This window comes from Serinus canaria, chromosome 11 (genome assembly GCF_022539315.1).
Source record: "Serinus canaria isolate serCan28SL12 chromosome 11, serCan2020, whole genome shotgun sequence".
Lineage (NCBI taxonomy): Eukaryota > Metazoa > Chordata > Aves > Passeriformes > Fringillidae > Serinus > Serinus canaria.
The window spans coordinates 11,668,968-11,696,049 of NC_066325.1; the positions used below are offsets into that span (position 1 = coordinate 11,668,968).

The following is a 27,082-nucleotide window of genomic DNA, read 5'->3' on the forward strand; positions in this document are numbered from 1 at the left end:
CAGCCTGTGAATTCATGGGATCACCTGGTCGGAGAGAACATTTCACCCACACAGCTCACTCCTCTCACTTCCCCTGTGCTTTAGAACCCTCCATGTCACTGTACTGACAGTGCAGGCTCACAGTGAGCAGCTAATTGTATTCCTTCTTGCATTAGGAATTTTTATTGCCTGTTCTAGAACTGTGACTGAAATTGATTTTCATTAAATACAACTCAGCCCCTAAAGAAGCCATCTGCAACTTTTTAACAGATTTTGGGATATTGACAAAAACTGATCTTAGCATATTGATGGTACTCTTCACTCAGGCCTGTGTGGGTTGGGAAGAGGGTTTTCAAATGATAATTCTGGATAGCTTCTGCTCAGTTGTTTTCTTAGCCTAACTAACTAAAATTAGCTTTTGTAAACACCTTTCTTTTCTTCCACTTCAGTATTTAGAGTAGGCATGTCAAGCTGACCAGTCTTTTTAGCTGAACATAAATAGTCATCTTGTTAATCCTGGAATTTCCATTGCAAGCCTTTCTTGCATCCCTGGGTGAACTAAAATGAATTTGGGATGCAGCTGTTACACCTGAACAGTATTGTGCAGGTATTGACTTCCATTCAATATGGTTTTTAGCTGGGGTAACAAAAAAGTACATCAGTTGTTTTCCAGTCTTTGGTCTACAAAGATTGTTACTGTAGTAGAGGTTGTTACAGAGCTTCTTCCTTGAGGTTTGTAGGGCACAGTTGGCATCATCCAACTGCTCACTCACACTGCAGCTGGGATCTTCAAGAACATGTGTGTGTGAAACATCCTGTTGATAACCTCAGCACAAACATCGGTGGCAGAAAAAGAAAAGGGCAATTAAAATACTTCTTAGTCTTTTCAAGTACAGTATGTCCAGATCAGATCTCAGGTCAGTGATAAGGGTGTCTGTGGATTTTTAGATGAGCTCGTCTGTAATGTAGTTCATCTCCTAAAAGAATGTAAGAATTTTCATTCTTTGGCACTTCTATGCAAATTAGCAGAGAAATTAGTGCCATGAGAAGATACAGCCCAACAGATGCACTTTTCTGTTATGCTTCCTTGTGACTGAAGAGATGGAACTGGAAAATGTCTGGAAATTCTATCCACTATACTTCACATTTATTGCCTGCTCAATATTGTGCAGACGAGTTCATAAGCTTTGCATAGGTATTAAATGTATTCTATTCATTTCTATGGATTAATCAATTGATGAACAATGTACAGTATTGAGCTCTGTCAACAACTTGTATCCATATAACAGAAATACACCCCCAGTGCCTGGTGAACTGCTGTAGTTAACACAAAACTTGCATCAAGAGGATCTTCCTTGATAAGTGAGGAAGTGGCATGATCTGTCATTAGCTTCCTTCTAACGAGAAACAGGTATCTGCAACCACATCTTTAGACTCCCACGCCACTGTGGATATCAAGATGTTAAACTTGGTTTATTTTAAAGGTCATCGTGTGAGATCTCATGCACAATTTCTAAGCCATAAACAAAACATAGTTCCATAAAAGGAAAATACAGATTATCAAAAGTGAGTGAAACTTAACACAGTGTCTAAAAATAGGCTCCCACATTACTTTCTGACTCAAAAACATTGGCAATTTTGCACAGGGTTTGGGTTTTTTTGGTTTATATGAGAAAAAGTTCAGGTCTGTGTGGAATATAGTTTTATCCTTTATACGATAGCAAAATCCAAAGCAGGCCAAGTGTTAAGAGTATATGGAGTGTCTGCTGTGAAGAATTTACCATCTAGGAGAAGAAATCTGAACAACAGAGCAGACAGGATATAACTACAAAGGGTGAAAGGTAGGGAGGAGCACAAAGCTGACTGACCCATTTTTCACAAGAATAGATGAGAAGCTGGAGTACATACTTTTGCACTTTTTGTGCTCTGTGACAAGCATGGATGTGGTGAAGGAGGCGGAAGCTGAGGGACTCAGAATGGACTCATGGTATCATCAGGATAAAGGAGAAAGAAAGCCATTATACAAAGCAGCTTAAAGAATGTGTTGTGGATGAACTGGTGAGCAGAAAGTTAAAGTAGTCAGGGATCTGGAACTGGGGCCACATGAAGCAATATTAATGTCAGGGGAAAATTATTTGCCATCTCCATTAGTGCTTTTATTGGTAATTTGGGTATGACTTCAAGATCCTGGACGATGTCCTGAATTCAGATCTACCTACTATATACATGAGAAGTATTGATGTGCTTTCTTATATATGATTGTTGACAGGAGATTGTTTAACATGGAGATCAGAATTTTTTCAAGTTTCACTAGTTGAGTGTAAAGCTTTAGACTGAATTGCTTATAAAGGATGAAATGCTGGTTGAATTAGATGGATTGCAGTAACATACTTTGGATCTAAGTTCTTACAACTTAAAAGCTATTTAGCCAAGGAATTTTGCTCCAAGCTCTTTTCTGTTTGAAAGTTTTTTTAATTGTGTGCTTAAAAAGAAGGAACTGATATGCAGTAATTAATGGGGACTGCATGAGATTTTTCAGGAAATTTATTGTATTTTACTGAGATGGGAGGTGAACTGAAGAATGCCAGAAAGGAGTACTCAATGAAAGAAGTTGGTACCATCAATTAAGGAAGTTGGTACCTATCCCTGAGTCTTGTAAATGTATTGGAAGAACCCTGTTTGAACTATGTTGACAGTATATTCTTGGACTTATTATTCTTGAAACAACACACATTTCTCAGAGACACTCAAAACTACTAAATAAACTCTTGTAGCATTGAATTCAAACCTGCAAATTTCCTTCTTTCTTGAAAGGAATGAGTGGAGCTATAACTAAGGCAAGGGGCTAAAAGGCTGACTTGACATCTATTCTGAACTCTCTAACTGACCTTTTTCCACTCAGCAGTAATTTCATGCCTTTACAGGTCCAGATCCTCTGTTAGAATAGATACACTGTGTTAGTAAGGCTCACGTCATAGGCTGTGGTTTGAACCAAGGTATCAAGTCCTCGCCTTCTGCTTCTTACTGCAGCCTCTTTTGCTTCTTACCTCCTCCCTTTTGCCAACAAAGACACTTGCTTGTGGTTGCTTTTATTTTTCAGCTGAATCAGTTCCCTGATTTAATTCACTCTGGGACCAAACAAGTTTTAGTGGTGGCACAACTGCAAGGATGGCACCTCAGTGAGAAAGGGTACCTGGGAATGGAGAGTGCCTAAGGAGGGAAAATGGGGACTGTTGGCCTGTATTAGTCACCTAGGAAAGGTCAGTACAGCCACAGCCTCATTAGCTTCAGACCCAGAGAAATACCTCCCAGCAGTTTATGGGCAGCGCTTATTTTAGTCAAATGAGACTTGTAACTTTTTTACATCAAATTATCCCTACAGATGATGAGAGTCATGGCAAAAGTGCCCTTCTGAACAAGGATATTGGGAGACAGTTTGCTTTGTAAGTTCTGTGATTTCTGGGAGCAGTTAAGACAAATGTTATTTCCATGTAATTGAAGTTGTATTGTTAAAATACCAGTTAAAATGTCTGGCTACTGGCAGAAGAGCTAGACTGAAACAGATCTCTGAGTTGGCTAATAATACTTCTCAAGTATTTATTCAGTTTTGCAGAACATCATGCACCCCTGCAATGAAATCTGTCCTGCAAGAGTTCTGCTAACAACAGCTGCTCCACAGCCAGGCTGGCTGTGCTTTCATGAGCTGTAGCTCTAAAAATGCCTGCGGTGTCCATACAGTCTCAGACAGACTGGGGAGTTGTTGGGCCAGTATCTGCATTAATGAATGGTTAAAGTAGTTGCAGTCCAAGTGGGCTAACCATTGATTTTGATGCATATGACAGCAATGCCAATTTGTGATGGAAATCTGCATTGCTGAGCCTAGATGGTGATTTTAGGGAAGACAGTATCTTTTAAGCCCTAGACATTTTATTGCTTCTTGCTAGCTCTCAAGAAGGATCATGGCAGCTGATAAGCAATTCACTCAAGCGTAGAATCTAAAGTTAAATATCTTGTTTTACCTCCTTCATCCTCCCACTATTGTGTAGGCTGAGGTCCTCTGTCTCTGATTTGGATGCACTGTGGTCAAGTCAGTTTTACAAGTGTGACTTGTGAAATTCTAGAAGGGTAGAGTGGAAATCTCCTCCTGCCCCTGCATCACACTCTCAGTTCAGCAAGTGCAGCTGTGTGTACAGCTATCTGGCCAGCTTGACTGGGGAACTGATGCAGGGTAAAAAATAAGCCTGCAAAAGAAAGTGGGTTTCTTAGGTGGAATTTTTTGATAACAAAGGACCACTGCTGCCAGAAGAACCACTCAGGAACCTCCTTTATTCCCCTCTGGGATGCCTTTGAACCAGGTTATGTAGTTCTTGGGCTACCCAGGGCCCCACAGTTCACATTACTAGATGCTTTGGACAATGTCTCAGTCCTAAATGAAAGATGAAAACAGATACCTTTTCAACACAGAAGTGTCAGCTGGAAGTACTTAAAGGGTAGATATTGGCAACTACAAATGAACTGAAATGGAAGCTAAGTGGATTCTTGTATGTCTAACAGACAGATAGCATTCTTGTACAAAGTGAGTTGTCTTTCCTGGCAGTAAGGCACTCAGACTTGTTTCTTGACTGGGTAACAGATGCTGTGCCTCTTCTCTATGCTATGTAAGATAGCAGCATTTAATATTTGGAGGGAAGTTAGTCTGCAGAAAAGAAAGTTGTGCCAATTCAAAATGTGGACAAGAGAACAAATATATTTCATCTTGCAGCAGTTTTTGGGTTAACTGGTTTTAATTGTAAGAGATTATCTTTAAGTAGTTTAGCCAGAGGCTAAACTTTACAGATCATTAAATATAAATACTTTTTTTCCAAATGGCCATCAGTTCCTCTCTTTAAAGAAACTACTATACAGTTGTCTACTCCTATGATAATCCTAGTGAGATTTCCCTCTTCTTCTATATCATGGTATTCATTCACTTTCTATCAAAGAATTAATAGCCATGGTAACCAAGTGTCAGTGAGAACCTTGTCCAGTCCCAGGAGTAACAAGAGCCAACAAAAAAGGAGCATTTTTCTTTCATTCCTTTCCTATGGTTCTCTGATAGTTTGCCACAAAAAGCAGATTATTTTGACAGAATCAGATTAGGGAGTGGCTCCATGTGTAGTCAGCCTGGCAGATCTGAGGGGACTGGCAGCTATAGGTGGTGGGAAGGAGTTCATCCCTTGATACAGACCAGCTGCACAGCTCTGACTGTGTCCCCACATTCAGTAATGCTCCATCTCAGATCAAGGCAGGGGAGATGGAAACTCTGCTCTCAAAGCCCCTTGTGATACAGAGGCCAAATAAATGTTCAGCTTATGGTCTGTATGATTTCTGAATGATAAACCTGAAGTTCTGGTTGCTCTAGACAGGCAGATGAGTCTGATCCTTTGCTTTACTTGACTGTGAATGAAGCCAAGGTTTGCAGAGCAATCCTCTGTACTGAACTGGTCCCAAAGAGCATAAGGGATGGAAAAAAGGGATGGGAAGGGAAAGGTCCAGGGGAGAAAATTGAAAAAAGTTGTCTCAGGATCCACACTAACCTTTTTTCACTACTCTTTGATGCTGCTCCTGAGAATTTATTATTTTCTAAATGAATGAGGTGATGACATCTTGAACAATATGTCTTCCTGAAGAGTCCAGGTATTTCTCACAGCTGCTGGGATAGGTGACAGACAAACTACAGAGTTATCTGTGAGCTGTGTAACATATATCTAGGAAAGCATATAAACTTTTGGGACGTTATTCACACTTGAAGGCAGATTGGCAAAAATAATACAGTTGGCTCCAGTCTCCACATCTATATAAGCCTAGATAAGATAGAAGCTCTTTTAAAAGGATTTATGCATTTGAGTTTTCTTCTGACTTCTGGCTCCAGATTTTTGTCTCTAGATTAAAAAATAAAAACATAAGCATGAAGGATTACCAAGAGTCATTTCTGAAGGAAAAGATTTGGGAGGGGAGGAGCAAAACAAAAATGTGCCTCTGTTCCCTAAAACAAAAGCATATTCTTTGGAATCTGTTTATAGAGTTCTAAATAGGGAGCATATACCCTGGTCAGTATGTGAAAGGTACTCAGTCTAGTCCCACTGCCCTTCAGAAAATATACCAGCCCTGGAAGAATCACTGGGGAAGCAGATATGACCTGTAAACAGACTAAGTGTTAGGGATTACCTCCTGCCTCATGGAAAAACAAGTACTCCATTATATAGAGTAATAACTCAGCCCTCTATTCATAAGAGTGGGGAATGAGCAGCTGCCTAACAGCTCTTTTTTGTGTGTTATAGAGCCTTTAAAATTGGGTCTATGAATTTTTACATACAAATACCTATATTGTGCATATGGTTAGGGGACAGCCAACATACTGAATCTTGGAAGCTTGTACATTCATGTGGGGTTATAAAATAGTCTGCATATTTGAATTTTTAATTTTCCAATAAACTGCAAGAGTCAGGAACAACAAGCTGGTTCATACAAAAGCTGTGTGAAATTGCAACCTTATCCAGGGTGGGAGAGAGAAGGAGAGACCATGGAGGGCTGTGTGTGAATCTTTTTAAGTAGGTATCTCCTTGGTACTAATAGAGCAAGTCTGATTTATAGGTGGATCAGGGAGCTTTTGCAGGTTAAAACCTGGATTCTCCACATCACTGCCACCCCCCTCCAAACAGTTCATTGAGGGCAACAAGGCAGAAAGAAAAGGAAGGAACAAGGAGCCTGGAGACAAGGATGGTTTAAGACAGAAGTGCAGGCAGAAGCAGCATTTACCAGACTGTGTCCTGTAGATATTAGCTACCTTTGGTGATGTGGATGTCTGTGACATTAGAAATAGTAAAGGCTTCCCAGTAGAGCTAGTCCAAGGAAATAAACCAAACCCTGATCTATCAAAAGGGAGAATTGCCATTATGGAAGAGATGTGATTTCTTCAGCTCTGCCTCTCTGGTGAGGCAGAGCACACAGAATTTACATGTACACCATGGCCTTTCCCTGCACATATGTGGATTTGTCATATAAAACTGTTAGTAGAAAAATTTCAACAAGTTGATGTAATATAAAATTTCAAATTTCATTTTCGTGACTCATATTAGAGGCTATATCCAACTGACTTAAAATGAAAAAAATATAAATTTCTAAGGCATTTTGGAAAGGAAATGTAGTTTTTGGAGGTAATTTAATGATGGTAGACTACTTATTCCATTTGTTGCTAAGACCCAGTCCTACTGCTCTGTATGGTCAAACTTAATCTCTGGGCACTGTCATAAGAACTTGGTGGGTGTCAGAGTTAAAATTCAAGTCAGCTGAGAGGCAATTTTGATTTTGTGCCATGTGACTAAAAATCAGAACTAAAGTCGTATTTCCAGTTGAATATATGGGGACTTTTTAATCTTGTAAAATGAAAACAATTCTCTCTTCTTTCACTGCATGCAACCTTTCAGCGTTAAGCAAAATTTTACATTGCTATCCTATTGTCTCTCCCTTTCACAAGAGGCAAAGTGAGTTTACATAGGATGAAAATTCTCTCCCATAATCTTCTATTTTTAGAACTGAACTTTTCCCCCACAACTCCTGAAGACAAAACACCATGTGTGAGGTTGACTATTCTCATCATATTCCAGCTGAGAACAGAAATAAAAGAGCCAACATCAGAAATAAGCCTTTTTCTCACAAGACTTACAGCACATTTTTTCCTGATAGAAAGCATTCAGATGAATTTTCAAACTCTCAGATGTTTATCTAAACTATACTCACATTTTTTAACCTTTTGTAGCTTTCCTTATATCTAAGACTAAAAAATACATTCATCAGGGCCATGGCTTAGAACAACAATCATCCCTAGTGGATAAATAGCTGCTTCCAGAGTTACTGCTATGAATTGTGAGGAGGGGAAAAGTTAAATAATTTTTGTCTAAGAGTCCTTGTCTAAGATTCTCTCCCATTTGAACTAAGCTTTAGTCTGTTTTTCCTGATTTACTATTTCATATACATCTTTCTGACAATGATCCTTTAAAGTGATTATTCTTTTCTTTACTGCATGCAAAATGCCTTTAAAACAAAGATTAACATGAGGAAATCCTATAGCAAACAATTCAATAGCCCTGTATTTATCACTTCTAATAAGCCTCATTATTTACTGTTCAGATTCACTTTCTCCAAGTTTCACCACTGATCAGCCTCATCACAGCTTTTCTTCTTAAGTCTCTGCACAGTAAAGTAGTCCCAGCGTTTATCCTGGAGATGCCATCTGTTCATCCTTCCTCTGCTCGTTCAGGGGGTTTTGCTGCTCCTGGGGCTATGGATGACTCAGTGCTGGAGCGTTTCTCTGGGGCTGCTGCCTGCAGTGGGCATGGCCAGTGACCAGGGCTGCTCCTGTGGTTTTGTCTCATGACAGCAGCACTTGGCAGCAGTGCTAACTTTAGCCATCCTTGCTCTGTGCTCCTGCTGCAGCCGCTGGCCCATGCCCGTGTGGCCCTGCTGACACAGCTCTTTGTGGGGCCACGCTGGGGCTGTGAGCAGGGGAACTCAGCCAGCCCTGACAATCCTCCCCTCTCCCCAAATAAAGCCCCGGGCTGGGTCAGTTCCCTTGGTCTGGCTCATGGGGTGGTCTCTCAAATGGTTCTGCTGAAGCAGCTGAGCAGATGGGATGCTTGCAGGGCACAGAGGGAAGGAGCAAACCATTACTCTGGCATTGCCTAACACCATATTCTTATAAGCCTCAGAGTACAAACAGATGAAAATATGAAATTTATTTCCTAATACTTGTAGTTATAAATGCAATCTACTTTAATGGCTCGGTTGCTCTCCTAGGTTTAAGGGAGGAGGTTTTGAGACTTATCATTAGCCTAAATTAATTTATTCAAATTGATTAAAACATTGTTAGAGAAAAATCCATATTTAATACACCCCAGTTGGCATTAATGGCAGTCTAAGTAACTGGTATGGATCAAAGCATTGCTTCTTTTGCTAATTATTCTTTAATTGCTAGGCTAATACCATCTTTAGTTTGTTATCTGGCACAGTAAAGATACATGTTTAAAACAGCAACAAAGGTCCTGCAAATGGGGTCAGGTCTGGCTCTGTTCCCTGGATTAGAGTGTGCTCTGGCATTCAGTCAAATTGAACCAATTCCAGTGATTTCTGTGCTGTACCTGACTTGGGCTGGCTTTTCCTGCAAGTCTTGTAGGTCAGAAACCTGTGATTATGCCTTTGCTGGCCTGCATTCATCCTCCATATATTGTTCTTGGATCAAACCTTCAGATATCCCATGGTTTAAAAGCTTTTTTTTTTTCCTCCCCTCACTCTCTGCAGTTTGGCACAAGGCAAGCAATTGACAATTTCTGTTGAAGTAACAGGTTCATCCTTATTAGTACCTTATTTTTGAAACTGGATGTGTTCAGTTGATACAAATTGCTCTTTTTGTTTTAATTTTATGGAGAAGGTGTGGAGACACAACAATAGAGGAACAGGAAAAGGTTACATGCAAAGCCCTGCCTTTTACATGTTTGTTGTGGCCTCATTGCAAAATTGGTGCATAATGAGAGAGCTCTGGTACACACCCATCAAATACCTCAGAGACTTGGCTCAGAGGCGTAGGCAGGTGGGCTGAAGAAAACTGAGGTGATAAAGTTATGACTGAGACACAGGTTCCATCCTGATTTTCACAAGGAAAGAGCTTCAGTGTAAGCTGTGTAGGTAATGTGGCTTATTTAAATAGTGACTGCAAGGATGTGGCACTGAGCGAGCTGGGGGTGCCTGGCAGAAGTCACCCCTTCCCTGAGCCATCCCACCAGGACATGCACCCCCAGCCCAGGAGGGAACAGCACTGGCTGAGCTGAGTTGAGCTGAAAAACCTGCTTCCTAAGAAAATTACTCCATTCCCACCTTGTTCTGCCCCAGGCAGAAAATTACCACAGCAAAAGTGAGTGAGACATTTCCATCTGGTTGAGTGAGTTTAAGCAGTTCTCATACAGGGGGGTCATAGGGAAGGAAGTGTGTGGAAACCCCCCTTTCACACAGGGAAGTGTCCAACTGGAGCAGTGATCCCACTGCACCTCTACTGTGCTTGTTCCAGCAAACCACTTCTAACAAGTCATGCTGGGCCATTTGTGCCTTTTCTGCTGAAAGATGGTACTGTTCCCATGTTGGAAGTCTCAGGTTTGGTGAAGTTTCATCTGTTTAATTTAGTACCTGTCCAAAGCTAACTACAGTTCATGTCACTCTGGTTCTCCCAGCAGGGTGGTTAACCTCAGAATGCTGAGGGTCCCAGGGCTTCTCTGGGACCTCCTCTCAAACAAGCCTGAAGCTGAGCTGGCTGAGCTCCCTCCCTGGTGCCACTCACGCTACTGGATAATGAGCCAGTTCAGGGAACTGAGACAAAAAGTTGCTTTCTTTGGAGCACGAGCCTTTAGCTGGCTGAGCTCCCTGAGCTGCCTCAGTGCTCAGTGCTCACATCAGCACAAATCACCAGCAGCACAGCGAGGGTGGAGGGCCAGGCTATGGCAACTGTAAATTAGGTTGGCTTAAGGTGTTAGAGAAAAACACCCTGAATGGAAGGAGAAAAAATAAAAACCCTCCCTTCCAGAATACTGTTTTTCTTGAGCAATTGAGCCACTACTGAGAAATGCAAGGATTTTAAGTACAAAGGAATTTAAATCCTACGTAATTTAATTAAATTTTTAATTTTGTGTCATATTTGGGCCGGTTAAGTTATAAATATTGAAGTAGATTTCCCAAAAAAGGGATTATTTCCACCCCTTCCCTTTTGTTTAAATACCTGTCATTCTGGTGATATTATGGGTTAATTAGTTTATTTTCTGAAATGTATTTCTGGAATATTTCCCCTTTAACTACTTCAACCCATAACCTCGTGTTCTGAGAGTTACTTAACCTTTGATCTTGTACAGTTTACTGGAAACCATTCCTTTCCTTTTAGGATTTCTTATTTGTGATTCCCTTAGCAATATAAACCACATATAGCTACTATTTCCTAGCATGAGGCCTCACACAGACAATTGATATTACAGTTAATTAACAGAGGAGTTTTAGATATTTCACAAAGTTATTGACACCAGAAATGCTGTACATTAATAGCAAATGCTTGACATCATTTACTCTAAGAAGAGATTGTAATCTCAGATCAAAAGCTTAATAAAAAGTAGATCAAATTTATTTTCCAACTAAAGGACTACTATAGGAAAGAGTTAACATTTTTTGGATATCCTATTTGTAGTTCTATGCCTTAAAAAATTTGGATTTCTTTCAAGTTCTGCTGTAACATTTATTGGCTTACAAATGTTTTCTACACTAATTTTAAAGCTTAATTTTAAACTCTTACAATCAATTTTATTACAGCCTCAACATTATTTGTCAGGGAATCCCCAATGAGAAAAACACCAAGAAATCCAGTAAGACTATTTTTAATACTCTGAAGATGTATAAATACCAATGTGGAAACTATTTTTAGTTTGATCTTTTGTCTGATTCACTGGTCTGTACCAATTGATTTGAACCAAGCACAGTGAGAGCCTGGTAGCCAGTTGGACTGGGTTTTCTACTTTGGAAGCTGCTTAGACAAATAACTTTCAAGTACTGTCTTGACTGGAAAAGATTCATTTTCAGTTTATGGTCATACTGTAGCAGACATACCCCTCCCTTTGTGAAAATAAATACAAAACTGCATTCTGTGATATGGATCTTTAATACACTGACTGTTTTTGGAAAGGGCTACTGTAAAAAGTTTTAAAGCATAAAATGCACTTTTTCTTAACACAGATAAAGCAAGCAGTGTCCCATTTGGTGCCTCTGGTGCTTTAGAAGGCTTTTCTTTTTAATGTTTCTTGAACAACTGTATAAACCCAGAGGATTAGAGTCTGCTGCAGGAAAGCACCAAGAAGGGCAGCTGTTGTTCTCTTCAGCATTTTTTTGCTGAGCCATCAGGACAGCTTAATGCTACTACATGCTAAGAAAGTCATGCATTATAGTGATTGTGGGTACATCCAGTCCTGCTGAGTCCCTGCCCAGCTGAAACCACCCCATGGCTGATTGATTGTGTCTTGTTTTTTAATTGTTCAAAACTGGAGAAGATGTCTATGTTGGAGTTACAAAGGAAAGCTAAGTAGCAGATTCCAGAGATCTTTTCTTATCTGAGTATATTTAGTTCAGCAAAAGGGTTTATTAAGGTAAAGCAAAAATTGCCATAAAACTACTTACTAGCACCGTCCCTGTCTGCATTTTACCCATCATCATGGGGGTGACCAGTTTCCATTATCTTTTATTCTTTGCCTCTCAAATGTTACTACCTGGATGTAACTACTATTATGATATTTTAGCCTAACAATCACAGAAACCAGAAATAAATGACAAAACTAGACAGTAGTCTGAACACTGAGCAGTTTTCTGATGATACATTTTGCAGTTGTCTGCTTTCTGATTAATCTACAGATTGTGAACCTCGGTGTCAAAAAATGCCTTAAAAAAAATCAGACTGAATAAAAATGAAACTGAATAGTTAATTGTTTTTCCCAGGAGCCAGTGAAACCTTGAATGCTTTAAATGATAACTAGCCAACATTTTAAATTATAAAGGCACATGACATTTTGTAATAATCAAATTTTCAGTCTGTCAAAGTCAAGCAATTATAATGCTCAAAAAACCATTATGCAATGAAATACATGGGAAAAAAGATTTTTGAGCACTCTAAAGTATGTATCATTTTAGAATGGATGTATTCTGTATTTTAAAATGAATCATTCTTAATGTCATGGATTATAGAATTGTTTTAGACAGATTTCATTTTTTAATGGGAAGGTAATCCATTTAAGATTGGTACAGACCTCACAGAATTATTTACCAATCAAATGATATCATAACATTGAATTTAACAAGTTTAGCCTTTTCTCTCAATGGTTTTCAATGGGAAAATATTTGTAGCTTACTGGTGTTAATTCTTCTTAACATATACAAACCAGACCCTGCTCTCCAAAGGAGTAAGCAGTAGGTCAAACATTTTCTTTTGTATTTGTAGACAGATGATTTGTGCATATTCAGGCATCTGTGGCCTTTTTGATAATGAAAGCAAAAGGACTGATCATATGATTTGGTTTTGCTCGATGATTAAGTGACCTGAACCCTTTCAATAAGATTTCTAAATTGAATACATGTTAAAAATCCATTGTATGTGAGCATTCATTTAAACTCTGTTGTTTTGTTCAATATAAATTACCAGCCAAACCATTCTTTATATACATATCTGATGAATATATATATAATGTCTGCAAATACAGCAAAACTAAATTAATTTTAATGGGTGAACCTTTTTCAGAGCTGACTGGGATCACTTTATTAATTGAATAGCTCATTCTCCAGCTAGGAAAAAAAATGAGATAGTATTTAATCAGTTATTCCTTTCTGTGTTTTGTCTTTTCTACTTTCCATAATTTTTTTAATATACAGCAGTACCTTTATCCCAATCCACTCTGCCAATATATAAGGAGCTAGAGGATGCAGCTAAGCCTGTTCTTGGGAAGGGGTTAGGGTAGAAAGATAAGGATCAGGACCAGCAGCATATCAGATGACTGGCTGTAATGAGGATTGATTCTATGACCAAATCAAATAGTTAAAGCTCCCAGCCCTTGCTCTGTCAAAGAAGAACCAACCCTCTTACAGGCTGCAATCTGGACATCAAGCCAGGCGGAAACTCAATCAACTAAAAAATGGAGAGGCAAGGGCAGCTAATGAAAACCACCACCACCTCTACTCCAATGCAAAGGCAAAAATAAACGTCAACCACCTGGCCGGCCTGTTTGACTTTAGACTGGGATGGATTACAGCAAAAAAGACACATAAGCACCTGCAACAGCTGGGGTATGGCAGTCGTGTTCCACATGTTACCTCTCAGCTGAAACCTTTTGTGTCCAAATTAAGATGTTGAGTCAGAAAGCTCATTAGGTGCAGACTCAGCAAGGGGTGAGCAGATGTGCTCTAAGGACTGCACAATGGATCCAGAGAGGAAAGGTGGAAGTCTGAGATCCAACCTGCCAGGGAGCCTTTCATGTTTTCCGCCCCACTGGAACCTATTGTTTCATGTTGGCTTAGCCTGATCCGAGTCAAGGACACAAGAGTGGTTTGCACAAGGCTGACAGTCCTGCTCACCCAAGAGAGAGCCCATTAGGCTTCCTTTGGAAACCTGGGAACAGGCACATCACTAGAGCTTTTCACCATAATTCAGAATGAGCAACTAGAATAAATGTATTACTAAAGTTTTCTTGATGTGCTCTAGTGAGGAAAAATATTCTCTTTCTGCTCCTGAGGATAATTAAAATACAGATGAAGAAACATTGATTTATGGATAAGCAAGGTCTATGTATCATTTATGAGATTACAGTATTATAAGGAGGGATGACTTAAGCACATAAGATTGTGGTTATACCTAATAGAATATCAAATGTATATATGAAATACAGAAAAACCATTACACCTTCAACTGTGTGTGCATGACTCTTGAACAAAACAGAACCATTCCACAGAAGGACCATAGTATTTATAGATCCCAGGACAGAATAGCTAAAGGGTCAGGGACTTGGCTTTTATATTGCTACAACAGTTCTGTGATGCTTCTCCTTGTCCAGTACAAAGAGAAATACCAGCCCAAATCATCTGGCCAGGCTGCTTAAATGTTCAGATGGAGTGTATAAGAAGTATTCCAGACTTGAGAGTCCTTACTCAGATGCATTTGCAATCTAAGTGAAAAGAGGAACAGAAGTTGTATTACCCTCATCTTAGAGGGAAACTAAGGCAATGTTTTATGTCTATGTAAATAGCAAGTTACTTGTGCCCCTCTGAAGTCTGAAAATTAGACTGCACAAAAGGGGAAGATTGGAACAGAGCCCGTACTTTCTATATCCCAGTACTGTGCAAGAGGACTGTCTGCTGGCTAGTGAACAGTCAAAAACTGAAGTTAAAATATGGAAAAGTAAGTAAAATGCCTTCTTAGTCTTTTTTTTCAAGTCTAAGAGCTTTTAAGAAACCTCATTTGAGTTTCCACAAATATTTATCTTATGCAAACATCACTGTGCATTAAAGGAGTTTGTTCTTGTTCTGGTAGCAATCTCGGTTGTCATCTGATTTCACTCACAAACCACTTTAGGCTTTGTAATAAGACTCTAAGGTATCTGTAAAAGCAATCATTTCAGAAGCAAGTACTTGTGCCTGGAGTGTCCTTGTATACTGGTATCAGTAATAATGCAGCTGGTAATTTTACTTTGCCTGCACTCTATGATCTGAGAACAAAGTACTATGAATTTAAAGTCTGTGAGGAGAGCCATGCAGTTCAGTGCCAGATTTTTAGACACTCTTAGTCTTTTCAACATGTGTGATGGTAGCCTCCAAATGGGAGGATTGCAACCTGCTCTGTAAAACTCTAGAAATATAAAACAGCAGCAAACTTTATGAAGTAATGTCTGCTTTACATGGCATGTTAAACAAACAATAAAGCAAAGCAATGATTGTTTAATGTAAAAGTATATTGAGGAGAAATATATTAAAGTTTATTTAATATGACTGCAGTAGGTTTAGGAGAGTGATGAAATTTCTTGGGGAAAACTGTAAAATGGTTAAATGAGACTGTGACCTCATTAAGTTTTTATGTGGGTATGTTTTTGTCAACACACACCTTGTCGGCAATCTTTTTTTTTTTTTAACTTTGTAATCTTGCTATTACAAATGCCCCATTGATCAAACAGCTCAAGATCTAGATAGGCGTATTGTAGCCAAGTCATGACATAGGAAAACTTAAAAGGACGAGTGCAGATTGTCACTGAAAATTTATCAAAGTTCAGTCAAATTACTGTCTTGTACTCTATTTTTTGCTACTGTGTATTCTAATGCCTGAATTAGCACAACTCCTAATTTTGCTAGAAAACTTTCCAATGCTCTGCAATCTACTTTTGTTTTTGTTTTGCTTTTAATTCCCCAACGGCAGAAGTTTCATATTTCACCCAGGCACTGGTAATTAGCCAAGGAAATTATTTAAAATGCCAGATGTCACATATTAAATATAAATAACCTATGACCTTGTGTGCAGAATGCAAGCCTCTTTCCTATATGACTGCTGAATTTAATCTTCTTCAGCATAGGCTCTATACTGAAATACTATCTTTCTCCTGCAGAACACCATTCTGCTTGCTTAAACAATGAAAGTGCCTTGTTAGCTGGAAGAGACATGAAGGCTATGATAATTTTGTTTGTATGCCATTTGCAAATGAATTTAAGGGTAGTAAGTGTACACATTGAGCAAAAAATGTCCCTTGTTGTACTCATGCTTTCTTCAATAGCAGCTGTAAAAGGCATAACCATTGCTGCAGCCAAGGAACACTATCTGCTCCATCCAGGAGTCTCTCTCTGTGCTTTCTCATCTGCCCTTTCTATGCCACGCTGGTGTGTGGGGCTTTTAAACAGGTCCAGATTCAACCGCAAATGGGAATGAGATCAAGCACAAGAAATGCAACCTTCTGTGTTGTATTGCTAATTCGAGGCTGTTTGGTTGGTTGAATCATGCAGAACGAATGCCTGACCATGCATCTTGCAAAGCCTATTCTGGCTACAATTGCACAGCTGGCTTTGATTTGCTGCCCATAGGAAGGGGGGAGGAATCCCTATTACTCCAACACAAATACAGATCTGGGATGTGGCTGCAGATCCAGAATTCCTAGCTATCCAGCATCGGATGATGTGTGGAAAATAAAACACAGCACAATGTAGCCCTCAGGTTTTTGGAGCCGAAAGTCACAACACGCCTAAAAAATAGCCACAGTTTGGAAAGGATTCAAATACCACAGGAAGCACGTTCCTTCCTTCTCGAGTCACATGCAATAACTCCAGCTCCTGACCAGATCAAGGTGTATCCCCATCTGGATGCAATAACACAGCCTAGAAGCAACAAGGACAGAAACCACCTATGCATATTAAATAAATGAATAAATAAAGGAAACTTCTCCTCACAAAACCACAAGGGAAATAAAGTTGCCCTTGTTACTGCCACTGTTTCATTTCTCAGTAGCCAACAAAAGCCAAATCAGCCATCCATGCCCTGGACCTCGAGCACAGAGGTTGACATAATTCCCTGGAAATTGATGTGAGCTCACTCACGTCAGTTGTTTTACCAACTCACTCCCAGTCACACCCCAATTGCTCTTTAGCTGTGTAGAAGAGGTTTGAAGGTGTATTTCTCTTTACAGTTTCAAATGCAGAAAGGATGTGCTTTCTGGTGCAGTACAACAGAGTCAGCAAAATGAAAGCTATGGTGAAGGCAAGATAAAAAGAAAGGATGATGTTGGCAGTGGAAGAACAGAACTCAAAGACATACATCTGCTTTTGAAGTAAAAAGCTTTATAAAGTTTACTGTAAATAACTTACAATACCACCTTACCTTTTACATATTCTTTAAATTCTTACCTTGTTAGCTAGGTGGTCATGTCATAACCAACTACTCTGTTTATTTTAGGATGTATAGTCCATTTTCTTTTTCAATTGAGAGCAGTAGGCAGAACTAAAAGCAATACCTGATGCCCTGCTTATATCATAGCTTTCTGAATGAATAGTGGAGACAAGAAAAGGGGAAGACAAGATTTATTTTACAGTTAAGGGAAATTAACAAGTCATTAATATTAAAATCTTTAATTTAGCATATTCATTAGAAATATAGTCTGAGCACCTCATCAAAGAACATGGATCAAATACTTGTGTTCAAATCCACCCTTCTGAAGAGAACAAGTTTGATTGTATTTTTCACCAGGGACGTGCATAATGAATAATCTACTGGTATAACAGAACAGGAAACTGTTGTGGTTGCTCCATTTGCTGTAATCTGACACAACAATTATTTAACAATAAGACAAAGTCTACTTCAGCTGCTTTGAAAAGCAAAAGATTACCCCAAAATTTTTAGCCAAAAATTAGCTGTTAAAAGTCATTTTACGTATAGTGTGTTTTACTGACTCGTTCATTGCAGATCTGTTTTCATTCAAGAATGTATGAGGGTTTTTCTTAACCACAGTTAATCCAATTACACATACTTTTCCAGCTTGTCTTGCTACGTGACCTTGGATTTAGAGATAAAAAGAGGCTACAGGCCAACTGGCTGTGAGCTCCTTATAAAGGTTCAGGCTTCCTTCAGAAAAGGGAATTGTCTGCCCTAAGAAGAGCATGAATCTTTGGTTTAAGTCTTGTAAGAATAGTAGCTGTAGCTGCTCATGTATTTTCAGTAAAGAAATAGCTAGTGGTGTGTGGGAAGTGATAATGGCAAGGACAGTGCTTTACAAGATAAGTAAAAAACATATGGCTGCTTTTGCACTAGAAGCAACTTCCCATTTTGGGCAAACTTGGGCAAAATCCTGCTGTCCCAAGTTCTGCAAAGTATTTTTTAATATTAAGTGTTCTGTTTCTTCTAGAATTGCAATGTTACAAAGTAGCTGTTCATTTAGGCTTGCTTTCCTCAGCACGGATTAGTGACCTTCCTCAGAAGTGCACAGAGAGTGAGAATTCACAGAGAATTCACTGCACTCTGTTAAGAGCCTCTGAGGACTGAGGATTATTCACTGTAGCTAATTCCTCTTCACGTGAGCCTTCTTGTCTCACTTTCATTCACAGGCTCTGATGACACCATCCAGGTACAAATGCATGCCTGGGATTATGACATGCCTGTTGGGATCTGCCTAAACAGCAACAAATATGGAAAGACCCTGTGCATAGAAACAATTAGAATTATTTTAGAATCAAACAATATTAACCTGGAGACGGCCATAGAGTCACAACACACTAACTAGTTCAGATGATTTTTCAACTGAGTAATGAAGCCTTAGAGATAGCAATGATATTTCTGGTTAATGTGAGTTTCACATCCCATAACAAATTAAACTGTGAATATTATATAACAGGCTATAAGCAAATTTGACTATTTGTGAGTAGTAGTTTAAATCCATTAATGCCCAAGTTTCAGCACAAACCTAAAATCTTCCTAGATCATATGTATTAAGGATTAATATTTTACTAATTCCACAGCACATAGTGACAGTTTCATTAAGTTAGAGCCATAGAACCGACTCACAGAATCGTTTAGGTTGGAAAAGACCTCCAAGATGATTGAGTCCAACCTTTGACTGATGACCACCTTGTCAACCAGCCCAGAGCACTGAGCACTTTGTCCAGTCATCCCTTGGACACCTCCAGGAATGGTGACTCCGCCATCTCCCTGGGCAGCCCCTTCCCATGCCTGACAAGCCTTTCCATGGAAAAATTCTTCCTGATGTCCAACCTGAACCTCTCCTGGCGTAGCTGAAGACCATGTCCTCTCATCCTGTTGCTGATTGCCTGCAGGAAGAGCCTGACCCCCACCTGCCTACACCCTCCTTCCTGGGAGTTATAGAAAAGGGATAAAGTCACCCCTGAGCCTCCTCATCTCCAGGCTAAACCTCAGCTCCCTCAGCCACTCCTCACAGGACCTGTGCTCCAGACCCTTCACCAGTTCTGTTGCTGTTCTCTGGACATGCTCCAGCACCTCAATGTCTTTCTTGAAGTGAGGGGCCCAGAACTGGACACAGGACTCAAGTATTAAGCTCCCCTCAAGTTGCTGAATGATTTCTTAGAGTGCAAATTCCAGACACATCCGGACAGTTACAGTTTCTGTACTTCCATCTCCTGCAGGGAACAGATGCTCATCCTGCAAGAACAAATTCTACATTTACACTTTATTTTGCCCTTCTTTTTGTCTTTTCATGTTAGTGCAAGGAAAAACTATAGATTCTGGTATGTTGTGATGCAGGCAGAGCATCCTGAAGCTTCTGTGATCTCCCTGCTGACTGCTGGGCTCCCTTCATTGATGGCGTACATTGCTAAGGAATATCTTAATTAGTTTCCTTATAGTTAAAAACTTTTAGATGCAGATCTCACAAAATACAAGACTGAGAACACACGATTCCATGCTTTAAAATTCTTTTCGGAATTGGTTTCAGAGGAGAATTCCCTGCAGTTCTGCAGCCTTGGTGCAGCAGCTGTGGTGACCAGAAAGTGAAGTGCATTAGGAAGCGCCCCAGTGCAAGTCGGGGTGGCTGGGCACTGGAACGGGCTCCCGAAGGAAGCGGTCACAGCCCCAGACCTGCCAGGGTTCAAGGAGTGTTCGGACAAGGTTTCAGACACAGGGTGGGGTTCTTGGGGTGTCCTGTGCAGGCCCAGGAGCTGGGGGATCCTTGTAGATCCCTTCCAGCTCAGTAGTCTGTGGTTCTATGTTTGCTTGATTGCCACTGTTCCCACTGAGCCGGAAGGCAAGCAGCTAACAGCTTTGAGTCCTGGAGCCAGCATTTGTTACCCAAGCGACATTCCTCGGCTTACGCCATCCTACCTAATTACTCGAGTCATTAGTTGGTGCCAAGAGCACCACCTATTTACGTGCGGTGTTTTAGAAAGTAACGCTCTGCAGGCCGCAAGGGAATTCTGCTCCTTCGCTCTGACGTGGGGCCGTCTGCGCTTTGCAGGAGGGGTCACGGAGCGGGTCCGGAGCGGGAGCGGGCTCGGCGCGAAGCGCAGCGGGCGCTGCCCGGCGGCGGCAGGACCGACACGTGGCACCGCGCCCCGCGCGCGGCCCTGCCCCCGCGCGCCGCTGGCCGCCCCCGATTGGGCGCCCCGCGCCGACTACAACTCCCGGCAGGCCCCGCGGGGAGGGCGAGGCGGTCTCTCTCTCTCTCCCCCCCTCAGTCCCTCGGTGGCACGGGCGGCGGTCACGGGGCGCTGTCGGTGCCGTGACGTCACCGCAGGAGGGACGAACGGAGGACGCACGGCCGGACGGGGGAGGGCGGGGGACGGGGGGAGGGCCCGGCGGGGCGGGCCGGGCCGGGCCGGGGCGGGGGGCGCTGCCCGGGGCGCGGCGCGGGGGCGGGTCCAGCCGCAGCCCGGAGTAGGCGCCCGCCCCCCCCGAGTGACAGAAGCGCCCGGGCACCGGAGCTCGCGCTGGGGCCGCAGCCGCCGCTCGCGCCGCCGCCCCGCCTCCGGCCCCTCCGCCGCCCGGTGTTATGCGGCGGTCCTGAGGGGCGAGCGCAGCCCGGCAGGACCCGGTGCGGCCCTGAGGGGCGACGGGGTCTCGCTGCGCCTCGCCGGCCAAACCCATGACTACGGCAAACTGCGGCGCCACCGACGAGTTCGACTTCAGGCTGATCTTCGGCGAGGACGGGCAGCCCGGCCCCGGGCCGCCGCTGGGGCCCGCAGGTGCGCCCCGGGGCCGGGGGTTCGGTCGGGTTCCTGTTTTCCTCCGAACGAGGCGGGTAGGGCGGCGGGGACTGAGCCGGCCCCGCCGCTGCGGGAGGCGGCAGCCCGGGGGGAGCGGCGCCGTCCGTCCGTCCCTAAGGCCGCGGCCGCTTCCCGGCGCCGCTCCCGTTCCTCCCGCGGGACGCTGGGGCTCAGGGGCGATCGGCCGGGCCTCTCCCCGCCGTAGCAACTTTCTTTGGGTAAAGAAACCCAAGAGCTCGCATCGTGCGGGAGGAGCCGCCCCGGGCGCGGTGGCGCCGGCGGGGAAAAGGCCCCGGGTTGGATCTGGTGGCCCCACGCCCCCAGAGCCCGGGGAGCGCGATGGGGCCGGGGAGGGACAGGGCCGAGAGCAGCAAAGTGTTAACGGGGCCAGAGCAGAGCAGTGTTCGGGCACTTGCGATGAAAAGTTTCAGCCGGAGTGTTCCCCGTGTATAGAACATCCCTGTGACTCCAGTGTGCTCTGCAGACTTTGTGTACGTATCCACGGGCGAACGTGTCGAGATGTGATGGCTCTTTGGGTCCGTGTGTACAGATGCACGCATTCATCTCAGAGTGCTTCCATTTTACTATGTTTTGTAGCACAGGGGCCTGAAAATCCTGTTTTAAAATGCTGGTATTTCTCGAAACTGCAGAAAACCAAGTATTCCCTGTGAATTGTGGCGTGAAGAATCAATAAGGACCAGCTGTGCCTTGTTTAGCTGTATCAGAGTTTGATGGCTGCGTGCTTTATTTTCTAACATACTTGAAATAAGTTTTAATTGGTAATGGGCTGTCTTATGTCTAAGTGTTAGATGATAAGATAGCTCTGAAACACGGCTGTATCCAGGCTAAATGATGCAGCCATGTTGTTTGACTCGGTTGTCTGCCTAAGTTAATTAGAAAAAAACTTGTTTGATACAGTCTGTGTGAAAGCACTCAGGATTAACTTCTTAGAAAATCCCTAACTTTCTTGATGCTCAGATTTAATTTGCAAATTCGTTCTGATCAGGGAAGGCTTTGTCTATTTTCCATCTCAGTCCAATAGAAGATGGTGTGTTTTGTGAAGGGGGCCTGAATTCTGCAATCTAGATATGTGTATTACAGTACTGTATGAAAACAATGGAAAACATGTGAACAAATGACAACAAAACTAATTTTGGCACCCCCGTTTCTATTATTTTGACATAAAACTGGTTGTCTGATCTAAGTTCCTTTGTCAATGGTAGATGAAAATGAGAAAACAAGTTTCTCAGAAAACTGGAAATACTAGTGTGGTATCAACTCACTGTTATATTTGTATTTAGGTAGCAGTCCTTAACAAGCAGTTCAAATGTTATTCTGAATACAGAGAATTTTCCACACTTGTTAAGTCAAAACTATTCCTATGTCAAATTTAAATGTGATATTTGGACTATGAACTAGTTTGTTTGCTGTAGCTCTCAGTAACAAATTCAGCATCTGAAACTCAAGTAATTTTACTGATTGGAGAATTCTGGAGATGATCTTGCCTGCTGTGCACAGATGTGGCCTTCAGGGGAAAGGGTTAGAGTAGAACTCTGCCTTCATGTCTTCTGTTAAAAGTATTGCCAGAGCTCATCTGTTTATTCTGCCCATGTATTTTACACATGAAGAACTAGAATTCATATGAGAAGTCCCATATTGGAAATCTATTTTTTCCCTTACCCCTCTTCCAAATACATTAGGTGAACAAAAAAAAAAAAAAAAAAAAAAAAATTCTTAGAGCTCCCTAAAGCATCTATTTCATAATCCCATATCACTTCTTTCAGTGGTGGTGTCTGTTGTGCTGCAAAGTAAGCGTAAGGGTATTTTTTTTCAAATGTATGCTAATAATAAAACATGTAGGTCACATGGAAAGTTGCTTAATTTGAAATAAATAATACTAAAATTACTGAGTTTTCCATGATCACGGAGAACACCTAAAAACACATTCTGATCCTTAGTCCTCATGCTTAGTCTCTAAAAGTTTGAGACTGGCATTCTGATGAAGGAAGTGTCTGGTGCTATGTTCTTGTGCAAATAACATGGAAATCTATGTTAATGGTGTCTTTTATACTGAGACTACTCTAGCGTTGTGAGGATTTTATTCTTTTATATATGTGCACATGTAAGTATATACAGTTACATATTTATATTTAACTGTATTTGTAATCAAAAGCAAGGAAAACTGAGCTATTCTTTCATTTTCTTGAAATACTTTTGATATCTGAACTACTAAGAAAGTGCTAGTGTCAGGCAGTAGATTACCCTTTTATGATATTAAAAGAACAGTAAGAGAAATTAAATCAGGTGGGATCTTTAGTTATTCCACAGAACAATTTCAGTGGGTTTCAGGATAGCAGGACTAACATTTGTAGCTTTGTGCTAAGTGTCAGGACTTGTTACCTCTGTTCTGCATTAGTGCTTCTTTCCTTGATCTGAAAGTTGTAGTTCCTGCTGCAGAGGAGAATGCATGAAAGATGTGTGAAGCTGCTTGCAATCCCTAGTGTAATACTGCAATTTTTGCAGCATACTTGGGTTGAAATTAAAAGGGATAGCCCATTTCTGATAGTTTTTGAGTGGAGGTAAAAATTTGGTCAGGCAATTACTAAATTAAAGATTCTCAAAAGCTCTTCAGCTGCTTTCGAATGGATGTTAGGTACTGAGCAAGAATTTCTACAAACTTGCTTTCTGTTTCTCTGATTGTTCAGTGTTCTTATCCCAAAGAACAAAGAAATTGTTCCTTCGGTTTTGTAGTGTTAAGCAGTAAAAGCGTTAAGTACAGTTCTAGGTACTGATGAGCTTCATCTTTTTATGACCAAGAAATTCAAGCCTCCAGTGCCCAAAGGTAATGCTATAGATCATTCTGAAGTGAACCAAATCTCCTTGGTGTGCTCTTTGTTGCAAAATTTTGGGCAGCTGCAGTAGCATCTGATTGCATTGTGCTACCTTGTATCAGCTGCATTTGAAATGTCTAAGTCAGCATGTCCATTACAGTATTTCAGGTCCTCCTCAGTCTGCTAAAAGAGACATGCATCTGCATGAGAGACATGTCTCTGCATGCAGCTGTCAGTGATAGTGTTTGATGTGCCACCTGGTTTGGTCTTTTTGATGAAGAGACCTTTGGGATGTAATATGTGACACTTGGGTAATTGAATTAGCTTGAATGCTTTTGTAATGATGCCCCGATTCCCTTCACCACCACCAGTTTTGCAATACTATTCAGTGTAATTTTGGGGAATTTGTCTAGAATTTATTAGGCAATTAAACTGCATTGACTTTTTCATGCTGCTGAGGACACGTTATACTTTTTAAATGCCAAACTTCTCAAAATGAAAGCAAATATGAGTTGCTATGATATTTTCTGAAATTTTATTTTAGGGGTTCATCTTCTCTTTTAAAGAATGAGTTTTTACAGGGTAAAAGCTGTACTTGGAATATCTACTACTAAGCTGGGAATTTGGGATCTTACAGGGATCTGTGTCATGCAAAACTATTTCTTACTGATATGTGAAATCAGAACTAACTTAAAATTAGAGGCTGCAAACTGTTCAGTATGCAGAAGATGAAGAGTTACAGATGAGTTATTGATGCTGCTGTTCAGCATCCTGCCTAAAATGTTCCTGTTATTTCTGATTAAGTATTCTAAGAGCTAAAGAGGGGCTAATGTTTTGTTACCCCATGAAACAGTAATATGAGTTTCACCCTACCTTCTACCTTTTCTTCTTGGATTATGAAGTAGAGAAGGAGAAGTTAATATTTCCATGTAAATAATCTTCCCTGGTTGATTTTGTTTATTTGCTTTCCCACAATATGAGTGTTTTAAAAGAACTGATCAAAGTACCCTCCTTGGACTTCCAGTTCATAGTATTTATTTTATTTTATTTTATTGGAAACCATGAAACAAGCCGAAATTCTTCGTATTTCCTGTGACTTAATATTTGGTTAGGTAATACTATTTGGTAATCTTGTTGCAAATGAATCTTATAATATCTCATACTTTTCTTCTGAAGAGTATAAAAAACATCCCCCTTTTGTGATGAATTTAGTGACTGTTCAAAACATCTTTCTGAGCTGCAGCCTCATTCTGCATATGGACGCTATGTTTGGATTTGTCTCTTTCATTGATTTACAAACTTCTACTCCTGTTCTCCTCTGAGATTTTTTTCCTTTCACTTAGAGTTGGTGGGTTATGGTTTGTTACTGGATAACACGACTGAAATACACATTTTGCTATAGTGACTTTCAAGAGTAATACCTGATCTTCTCTTTTGAAGATATTCGTGTCAGACCTTTTCTGTGAGTATCCATGAGCTGCTTGAGCAGCAGTTGTCTCCTGCCCACATGCTAAGTGCTCTGAAGTGATGATGGGTGCTGGATTTTCCCTCAGCTAGGCACAATTTTATTGTAGTGAAAACTGGCACTGTGTATGTGTTATTTCATTTAAGTATGCTGTAGAGGTCTTAAAACTACTGATTTGTACTGAAACACCACCACAGTACTAGTCTTTATAGCTTTGCCTTCATCATTAATATGTAAAGTATCCTCTTTCCCTTCCTAAATGTGCCTTCATGACTGGTATTGCTGTCAGGGATTTTTGGTAGAGAGTAGAAAACTGTCAAAGCTGTTGACGAGAGTTTGCAGCGTGGTTGAACTTTTTGTTCTTTTCCCTGAGGTCGTGATTACGGTAAATAATCCTAAGAAAGTTTAAGTGGTAGAAAAGAGAGAGTAGTCTTATAATTAGATTGAGTGGAAAATGAAGGGCTGGCAGTAGCTGTGAACTTACGGTGTGAGTTGACTGAGCATTGCTCTTAGTGAAATTTGGTTTTGTGCTCAAAAGAGCTGGTCCAGAACTGCTGCAAAGTTTGCTTTTCCTGGCTGAGTTAGAGGAGCTTGTGAGACATCTTTTGACGTCTGTTTACCAGGCTACCTTGCACACCTGTATGTTTCACTTGGAGTTTTATTATTTTTTTAAATTATTTTGATTCTATTTAGATTTGGATGTCCATGTAAATAGGTAGGAGAGAAAGTCTTTGCACTAGGTGGTAAGTGTGGTTAATATGTATAATTTGAGCCATCCATCTAAATACAGCTGTCTGTGCTGGTCTGTTAACATTTGCTATACAAAAGAGTGCTCATGTGGTTAAGAATAGGATCAGCTGGTGCAACTCTAACAAAGGAATGAATGGATAAGTTACTTGAATCCATTTATTTTTTTTCTCTCTTAGATATAATGACACTTTCTAACAGAAATATTTATTTGATAACTGAGTATTAAATATATAGTGATAAACCACCACTTGCAGAAAATTGAGCTATTATTTTATTTTACAAGCTGGTGGGTGCTGGTATCTGCATTTAAAAGATTGACACACAGGGACACAATGCAAATCAGTCATATAGGCTGTGGTTATATAATCTGCTGATGGGGGGGAGGAGGGAAAACCGAACAGCTGCATCTGACCAAAACCAGAGGGTCTTGTGACTTCAAGATAGCTTAGAGAAACACTGAGGAAGAACCAAAGGAGAATGTGTACTAAAGTGGTATCAATGGAGTCAAGAATTGCCTGGCAATTAAGAGTAAGAGATTAAGATGGTAATCCTGGCAAGCTGACATGTTTGAGTATGTTCTGATTTTTCACAGTATTCTGAATAAATTAAATCTTGCCTATTTGAATGAAACTTGACCAGGATGAGACTATTCAGGGAAAATACCAAAATCTTTTGTGTGGTGTTGCAAAGCAGTTGTAGCTGAAGCTAATCTAATTTAATAACTTTTCTGTTTTGGCAGTATCACTACATGGTGCAT

At 41.0% G+C, this 27,082-nt stretch overlaps 1 protein-coding gene across 2 annotated transcripts in view; it reads left to right on the forward strand.

Moving 5' to 3' along the window:
• The first annotated feature begins 20,925 nt into the window (after positions 1–20,925).
• Positions 20,926–27,082, forward strand: part of NFATC3 (nuclear factor of activated T cells 3) — a 60,859-nt gene continuing 54,702 nt past the window's right edge. The window contains exon 1 of one of the 2 annotated variants that reach the window (XM_030227501.2): positions 20,926–21,258. In XM_030227501.2, coding sequence (XP_030083361.1) covers positions 21,159–21,258 — 100 coding nt within the window. In that variant the 5' untranslated portion in view covers positions 20,926–21,158. The remainder of the gene's footprint in view (positions 21,259–27,082) is intronic. The other variant, XM_030227500.2, reaches the window with a different exon arrangement.